The sequence below is a fragment of the Symsagittifera roscoffensis genome, chromosome 5 (assembly GCF_963678635.1).
Source record: "Symsagittifera roscoffensis chromosome 5, txSymRosc1.1, whole genome shotgun sequence".
NCBI lineage: Eukaryota > Metazoa > Xenacoelomorpha > Acoela > Convolutidae > Symsagittifera > Symsagittifera roscoffensis.
Genome location: NC_087066.1, coordinates 26,179,015 through 26,188,452, shown reverse-complemented (window position 1 = coordinate 26,188,452; position 9,438 = coordinate 26,179,015). Strand labels below are relative to the sequence as shown.

Sequence of the window (9,438 nt, the reverse complement as noted above, 5' to 3'; positions counted from 1 at the left end):
TCAAAAGAATAAATTATCCAGTTTTAAACTGGGTTAATCCGGTTTGGGTACCGTTGGTTTCCTTTTCTTAGTCATGCTGTTATTCTATGATTTGTTGTATTTAGTAAGCTGCGTTGGTTAGTTTTGTTTAGTATATGATTCCTTTCCAACCGGGTTAAAGGAAAGTTTGAAACATGTTATTATATGTTAGAGTTGTTGAGTGTGAAAACTTGAAACTGAAATTCATTATTTTAAACAATTCTTCGTGGGCGAGCTGTGCGAGTATGGATAGAATTTCTGTGCGAATGAATGAGAATATCAAAAGGTTAGTACTGCAATTGCATTTTATTAATTTACTGCATAGAATTTGGAAATTTACTGCTAGTTATGGGGGAATTTTAAGTTACAAATTTTCATTATAATTAGATTTACTGCTTGTGGGGGAAATTTTAGAAATGAATTTACAGCATTGGTATTAAATTTATAAATTTATAAGTGTAAGAGATTAATAGAATTTTTGAAATCTGTTTGATGAAATTTGCGATTTTTATTTGTCTTTTGTGGTTTTTGTAGGTGATCGTCGGATGAAGGCTAAAAATCTAAAGAAAACATGAATAAAGTATGGTGAGTTTTTAATATTTCAATTAGTTAGTTATATTCATTTAATTCATACTTACCTGTTAGTCGTCGGGGAAAAAACCGTGGGGGAAGATGTCGTGAATTAGTTCTGAAGTTGTTAGTAGTTTAGCTAAGATGCGGATGATATTTTTAGTCTGAAGCAGTGGCCAAAGCAATTGGAGTGCCTTGATAGTGGTTAGTTCTTCAGTGCCAACTGCAAACTCATAAGGTGTGTTTTGGATTAGATTATATAATTTGTGATTGAATTTAGTGTTGTGGATGAATTCTAAAATTGGGATTTCTATAGGTTGTACAAACTCGTGCGGGATAAGGAAGGGTCGGGATTCTTCGGCGTTGAAGGTCTTGGTGATGGGACAGAAGATGTACATTTGGGTTATGGGGTCATAATTACGAAGAATACCATGGAGGTTAGTGTCTTTAATACAATATGTGAAATTTAGGAAAAATGGTGAAGTGTATTTGGAATTAATGAATTGAAAACGATGGTGTGGTTGTCTAGAGGGTGTGTGTAGGTCAAAGTGATTTTGGATGAAGCGATAATAACTATATGTGTGGGTTTGTTTAGTGCGCAACATAATATCGTGTGAGCAGTGTAAATCTCTTTCGTGTGGTGCAAGGAAATGAAAGGTTAGTGAAAATATTTGGAAGCGTTCTTTAAAACTTTCGTATGCTTGTGTGTCTGTTAGTGCTTCTGAAATAATGTGATCAAACTTTCGGTCGAAGATGTTTAGTGTAAATATATATGGTGTCTTGATGAAAAATTTCTCGGTAATTTGTGGATTAGCGAAGCGATCGTCGTCTAAGAATTGATCTTGGTTAGCTCTGATGATGTTGTGATCATAGTATTCGAGTGTATATTCGTTAGCTCTAGGTGCAGTGTGTGTTTTTAGTGATTTTTTATATCCAACGTAAGTAAATTGTCTAGCGGTTAGTGGTGTAGTGAGTCGATATAGCATGTCCGTATTTCGCTCTATATCGATGTGAGTGTTAGATAAAGGTAAGCAAAGAGGGTTAGTAAAATGATAATATGAGGTCCAAGAGAGAGTGGGCATTAAAACGTATTCATCTACAAAGTTGCGTGTTTCGTTAGTGTCGTGGGGGGTGTTTAAGGTGTATTGTGGGAATGAGGGTAAGGTGATGGCTAAAAATTCTTTTGTGTTAGTATGCTTGGGGTGGTTGATGTATTCACGGGCTGTTCCTGGTTTTGCTGGGAAAGGATGGTTGGGGAACTTTCTTTTAAAAGTGCGGTAAGCTCTATTAGTGTTGAGTGAAGATTCAGTTGATGTGGATGATGGTGCTAATGATTCAGTATAATTTGAAGAGGGTCTGTAATGGGAAATCGGAAAGATGATGGAGGGCTAGATTTAGGGGGGAGGGAAGACGACGACGCTTCCACCATTTCCTTAAATATTCGACCGCCTGACGACCCAAAGGGTCCCAGTTTTGGTACTAATTTACGACTTAATTTTTTGACCTTCCGACCTTTGGGCGTCGATACTTACTAAATTTCATTGCAAGACGCAAAAGGAGACTTTTTGGTCGAAACATTTCAAACAAGGCCAAAAACGAAATTTTTGCCCTTTTTTCAGAAAAAAAATCTTTATAGAGCGAGCGTGGAATATCCGCCCCTCAGATGATGCATGACGTTTTTCAGTAGTTTATGCAAATGTTCCATTCAGATATTGCTGAGAAGAGCTTAGATAACAGTAACAGACGAAAAAAATTGGCCACGTTACATGAAGGCTAATCGGTGGAAGGGTGAAAAACTTTAGGTGCAAATAACATATAATAATTTACTGGCTTTTTGTTTTAGCAAATTTCCTTTCGACCATGAAAAAAATCATGTTTGTCGTCCGCAGTCCCCTCAAGAGCTCTATAGCAGAGTATAATCGAGACTCTTTCACTAGTCAGACTGGCAGGTTCCAAGACGTCAACTCTTTTCTGTTGGCAGCTCGAAAAGGGCGGAGTTACAAGAATTTCAAATCACTGTTTGAAGCGAGCTTGAAAAAACTAGACTTTTTGCCCAATTTGCAGTCAACGCTCAAAAACCAATGCTTTTTATTTCCTATGAAGATATAGCAGACAATATGTTGATACAGATTCTGCGAATCATCCATTTCTTGGAACTGGACGACGACTATGAAACTCACGATCGAGTTTTTTGTACAGTATTAAGCCAAGCAGAAACAAGACAAAAGATGAAGCGCCACTATAAAGTAGATTTTTCAAAAGTCGCAGCTACTTTAATCAACACAACTTCTGCGAAATATAAACTGACAGTTATTAATGAACACTTATTGCAATCAAAGCTACACTACCTAAGACTACCATACTTCTCAAGAAAGTGAAGGAAATATTTTGCCGGCTAGGGTTTTTCCATCAGACAAAATTTTAAACTTTGATGAGTTTTTCGAAATGTTATTTTGTCGGAGGGGTGGGATGGTTTTCAAAAAGTTATGCTGCAAATTTTTTTTTTCGCCAAAATTGATTTTTATATGATCTTGAATATAAATTTTTATATGATCTTGAATATACGTTTTGCAATTTTTGAAAATCGTTTTGGTCGAGGAAAATTTTCAGTAGATCGCGTTGGTCACAGATGCATCCGCCTGATCTGCAGATTTGGTAACACCGAAAATCGGTCATGTTAATCGGTTGTCAGGGTTGTCTCGAGATCCTGAAATTCGACCACGACATACTGAAGTTTTGGCCTCGGCCCAGGCTGTTCAATGATTTTTTTCAAAACACAAACAAATATTGTAGAACTTGAAACAAATGTATAAAAAGATCATATGGCTGCAATTTTCAATGAAATCATCAGGCATCCTATAGCAGAACTTAATTACTTTGAAAAATGTTCGGATCATTTTTTAAAATCTGGTTACACTCAAATATGATGCCAATTTTGCATGAATAGAAAATTGAAACCGTCTTCGAAACCTTTCTCGACCAATAAAATAAAGAAGTTATTGATCAGCTGCTAAAAACATCTCCACTCAGTGGAGATGTTTCTCCAAACAATTTTCACTAAGGTGAAGCACAGGAGCTCGCGAATCGAAAATTCTCAATTTACTACTAGTAAGATACAAAAGGGCTGCACAGGTTTTTAGGTCCGAGAATGAAAACATTTTACAACTTTTTATCTTCAAACAAACTGCTGCCAATTTAAAACAATTAAAGACAACCGAAATTAAAAATTGCAGGTTAATAGTTAAGAACTGTTTTCTAACAGATAATTTCAATTTACTTGAAATCATTTTTTCATAATTGTTAGTATTTTGATGCTGGCGTGTTTTCAAGGGTCTCGCCTCGATGAGCCATAGGGCTCGTACTCAATCCTTGTGACTTTAATACTGTACAGAAAAACTTTCTCACTAAAAAATTCAAATTCAATTCAAATAGATCTCTTGCTTTTATGTAAGAAGGATATTTTTCCCCAAGTTTCGCTTGCAAATTATGTTTTGGGTTTCAAGCCTCCAGCCCAAGGTACAAGATTTGTTTAACTACAAAAATGTATTGTTATTAGTTAATATCCTGTAATACTAGAACTGGAGAGTCGATTCTTTTTTATTCAACAGTCATCTTTTTAGAGAGATTCGTCAATTGCTGTTATAATTTGTATTCTTTGGTTCCATTGTCAAAATAATTCTGTGGTGCTTAAAAAATATCTTTAGTTTCAGGGAAATTTTAGTTTCAATGCGGTGGCTAAGAATTTTCAGTGTTTCCGAGTATTGGGTGTTTAAAATCTTAAAGCAAAAAAACAAAATCGCCGGTAAAATTAAATTGTCAGTCACTGATTATCAATATGTCGCTTCGTTGCCTTTTTGCCTTAACTACTTGAAAAACCTCAAAAATAAATAATCCTTTTGCAAAAATTTTTGTCAGCACCGTTTAATTTTTATCGGTTTAAAAAACTTTTTTTGTTGGCTCAAATATATCAGATAAGGAGCGTACTAAAAGAATCCCCATACGGACCATTGTGTAAGTGCAAGCAACGTTTCTCGCAAAAATGGCTCTTTTCCACTCCCCCCTATATTTGAATTTCAGTTTTGAAAAACTAATTTTATGTTGGCACATTATAAAGAAACTTTTCATAACTTACTTTGCAACTTCACGCGTTCAGTCAGAAAAATGGTTAAAGCAATTGAGAAAATGGAAAATCTGAAAGGGGGGAAATGGAAAAGAGCCTGCAAAAAATTTGAAACTCTTTTCATTTGAGGGCTGTTCCTGAAGCTTTTCAATCAAATTGTTTTTGCACTAATAAACAAAGAAACTTCTCAGTTCTTGACTAGCCCTCTTCAGTCAACGCGCAGTAAAAAAAATAAAAATTGTAGCTACAATTTGACGGTTCTTTTTCGCTCTCCGTCATTCCGCATTATCAATTTTCCTCACTGTCTTACGTGTCAGTGTTGCTGAATTATGTAAAGTACAAAAACAAATTTGTTTCCAATTGTTAGTTCAACCACTGGGCCAAATTTTCTTTGCATTGTAACAAATTGAAATTAAAAGGTATGGAAAGGAGAGAAAAGTCAAGTATACTTATTATTCTAAAGTGTTTGATAGGATAATCCATTCTCCTTCATTCAAGTTTCTTTTTTATTCAAGAAAACTTGTTAATGGATACTTAAGTTTCGCATAACTGATTTGTGACGCCTCTCTAAAACAAATGTGCAAGCTAGTATAATTTAAACATATGATAATAAATTCAAATTCAACAACCGATCAAGTTTTTTTGTCTTAGAAAAGTTCGGTAATCTTATTTGGGGCATTAACTGAAAGCAAAAATGAAGTAAATACAACACGTGTATAATTACTGCATTTTCATGAAAAAGAATTGCAAAACAGATATATAGGTCAACTGAACCATTTTTCGCCCGTTTTCTCCGCTTTAAAAAAAAAACAGTTAAAAGTTTATGCACCATGCTTTGCTCTTGATAGTGAGTTATGTATAGGTTATTGTACTCATAGAGTAATTGCAGATAAGGTACACCGTCTGCTCGTCACGCTATCTTATTTTCGGCCGGATAGATTCGTGCTACTTCTTAGTCTAATACTAATCTTAATCTTACTCTTATATCTCTTAAACTCAATAGATCTATTGTACACCGGTTTGCGCGAGTTAGTTCCAGAATGAGGACAACTGTATTCTAAGGTTAATTCAAGTTGTTCTGGTGTTGAAACTACAAGTAGTTTCAACACTTTACAAATAAGTGGGGTATTAGTTTGATGGAGTATGATTGGTTAGTATTTAATATTTTATAGAGATAAAACATCATAATAATAACCAATGATATAAATCAAGTTTAGATCTTTTCCACCCATCCGGGGTTTAGAGAGTTTTAGTTTTTGTTCTTTTATGTCCATTTGCGATGGAGGATGGATGAACTTCGCTGAATGTCGCGAGCATCATTTCTGTTCCGTTCTTGGAGAAGGAAGCTGCAAGAAGCTGGAATGGTTGATATCAGTTTGTCATTCAACAATGACTCTGACCGCAAACAAAGTCAATCTGATTTCCAAATGGTTTGTAATAATCGGTTGGGCTTGTTTGGTAGAAAACTGGGTTCCGATCTTGTTTGGAAAGGCGTGGAGTTTGAGCTTAGATGCAATGCCTGGTGACTTGGATCTGTACGTATACCTGAACATCGAGATGGTCATTGTTCTCTTGCAACTGATCTTTTCTGCGATGCCAATTTGTACTTTAAATCCATTTAGTGTAGTGATTGTAGGCAGCTTGTCAGGTGGTTTTTACCATTCCGTAATTGGAGTTAGGTTGTCAAATTTCCTGCTAATCGTCTTTGGGCTGTGTATAATCTATATACTGCATTATATTTTTTACATATGCAAATCTTTGTTAATCGTGTTTTTTAGTTATGATTTTGTATTAGTTTTTATCGCAAAAGCGTTATTATTTAGTTCGGTTATTTTTAAGAGCTACTCTTACTTGAGGAACCCCCCTCACAATTAGTGTCATCGGTGTCACAAAGCGTGGATGTAGCACGGTGGGTGAGGCCGGCTATAGAGCATGCTCAGGACGTCTTTTTCTGGTGGGTTAGGCCAGAAGTGAGGGTATAATTTCGTGCTCTCTTTTTGGAGGGTCATGTGTTAGTTCAACTGCCATTTTTTATTACTAGTGCTTTCTTTTGTTGTCTTAGTTCTGTCCTTTCTTCAAAATCAAATGATTTGTTTTGGTTTTGTCTTTCGACCTTTTGGTGTTTTGTTTTTTGTGTTCAGACTTAAAAAGAGTCTTTAAAAGATTAATTTAACCGGTTCTAAGCTGGTGTTAACCCAGTTTGGGTACTGTGGTTTTCCTTTTCTGAGTCATGCTGTTAGGTTGTGGGTTATGAAATTCAGTAAACTTGCGTTGGTTAGTTTGGATTATTATATAAATCCTTTCCAACCGGGTTAAAGGAAAGTTTGAAACGTGTTGATACTTGTTAGAGTTGTGATCAGTGAGAGTTGAAACTGTTTTTTGAATTTATTAATAAAATATTGAATTCATTTTACCAAATCGTCGTTGAAGAAGTCATGAGGAAAAACATTGTGGATCATATCAGATGAGGTTATTAGTTTAGCTAATAAACGAATGATGTTTTTAGTCTGCAAAAGTGGCCAAAGCAAATCAAGTGCTTTAATGATGTTACGTTCTTCACTGTTAGGTGATTGTTCATACGGTGTGTTTTGAATTAGGTTATATAATTTGTAGTTATAGTGAGTTTATATATGAATTCTAGGGTTGGGACTTCGACAGGCTGGAGGAATTCATGAGGGATGATCATTGGGCGAGGTTCGTCTACGTTTATGAATCTGTTTAGTGGGCAGTAGATATACATCTGGGTGATGGGATCATAATTTTGGAGGGTGCCTTGTAAGCTAGTGTCTTTAATACAATAGGTGAAGTTAAGAAAAAATGGTGAAGTTGTCGTGCTGGTGTTTTGTGAATGCAATGACTTTCAATGAATTTATAATAAGTGTACGTATGTGTTTGTTTAGTTGGTAACATGATTTCATGTGAACAGTGCAGATTTCGTTCTCTTGGTGTGAAGAAAGGAAAGGTTAGTGAAAAAAGTTGAATTTGTTAAAGCATGATTCGTAAGCATTAGTATTACGTAGTGCTGCGGAGATGACTTTGTCATATTTTTTATCTAACATGTTGAGGGTGAAGTTGTATGAAGTTTTTGTGAAAAATTTCTCGGTTAATTGAGGGTTAGTATTTGGGTCGCCAAGTAGACAAATGTCTTCATTTGGGCGGATGATATTACGATCGTAGTAATCGATGGAGTGAGTATTAGCTTTAGGTGCAGTGAATTTGTTTACGGATTGTTGGTATCCTACTTGCGTGAACTGGCTTGATGTTAGTGCTGTTGTGAGAAGGTAGAGTAGGGTGCTGGATAATTCATTATCATGAGGGGTGTTATATAGTGGTAATGTTAAGGGATTAGTTAAGTGGTGATGAGATATCCGAGAGAGTGTGGGATATACGACATGCTCGTTTACATAAATTGGACTTTCCTCATTGGGATCGGAATGGAAGTATGTATATTGGGGGAAAAAGGGTAAACATATTTGTAGGAATTCTTTCGTATTAGTGTGAGGTGGATGATTTAAAACTGAGGTGGATGTTCCTGGGTTAGATGAGAATGGGGTATTTGGGAATTTTCGTTTTAAGGTTCTATAAGCACGGTTTGTACTGGAGGATGGGGTTGATGGGGAAGTGGTGTTTGAGAGGGTGTATAAGTTGAAGAGGGGTTTGGGGTTGATGGAGTGGATGGTGTTAAAGATCGTGAAAGCTGGTGAATAATTAGTGTTTGAGGGTGTTGTAATTGTCGTACTGATATGAAGTTATCAAGTTCATGTGATATTAGTGTGTGATCTTGGTGGTTGTTATCGGATGGTTTGCTGGTTAGAGGGGAAGATGTGGGTGTGACATGTGAAATAGAAGAGTAAGGGGAAGGAGGTTCAATTTTGACTTGGGAATGGAGAGGTTGAGAGGGGGGTTGGGAAAATGTAGGTGGACTGGGTTCAGAGTTTGCAAATTAGTCGGGTGTTTTGATATCGTAGTTGGTGAACTGGGAGATGGTGTTATATAGTGTTGGGTTGGAATTAGTATCTGATTCCATGCTGGGTGAGGTGTTAGAATGAGGTGATTGAGGTGGGGGAAAAGCAAAAAGTGGGACGATGGGGAAGTTGTTCTGAAGGTTGGCTGGGTGGGAACTTGATCGGCGGAGGGATCCAATTTGGCGGCTCATCGTGGGCTAAAAAGATGGTTGTTCTGAGAAAGAATTTAACTGATATGTGGCTGTTCTATAGTTTGTTCGTATGTGTCGTCTATGTTGGGTTGTTGGGTTATTATGTGTTGAATTGGGCTTTGTGGATAAATAGATCTCGAAGTTAGATAGATAGTTAGATAGAAGTTGGTTTTCTTGTAAGAGAGAGAAAGGAAAATCAAGAAAATTTAACATTGCTTTTCAAATAATCAACCTTTTTAAGATGTAGTAGAGCCATCCTAGAAATGCAAGAAGTTACTTTTTCAAGTTAACAAAACTAAAAAATTTTTATTGATGATATATCTTGTGGCCTGTATTTTTTGCCATTTAAGTTAATGTAATCTTTTATATCTTTAAAAAATCTGCTATAGTGTTATGCGTATATGCCTGAAAATCCTGCTGAATCTGTAAGTTTGCGTAGCTTTTGATCTATTGGTTGTCGTTGGATTGTGTCCATTTTAGTGAGTAATTCTCGAAATTGTTGTGTTCGAATGTGATGTTGAATGTCTGATTTAGAGTATATGCCGTTTGATTTTAAATCAATATTGGGATTGTG

At 36.0% G+C, this 9,438-nt stretch overlaps 1 protein-coding gene across 2 annotated transcripts in view; it reads left to right on the top strand.

Annotated features, from left to right (window-relative positions):
- LOC134846291 (sialate:O-sulfotransferase 1-like) overlaps positions 1–2,959 on the top strand; it is a 12,084-nt gene extending 9,125 nt beyond the window's left edge. For both annotated transcript variants that reach the window (XM_063863583.1, XM_063863584.1), the window contains exon 4: positions 2,432–2,959. In XM_063863583.1, coding sequence (XP_063719653.1) covers positions 2,432–2,697 — 266 coding nt within the window. In that variant the 3' untranslated portion in view covers positions 2,698–2,959. The remainder of the gene's footprint in view (positions 1–2,431) is intronic.
- Positions 2,960–9,438: the final 6,479 nt, after the last annotated feature.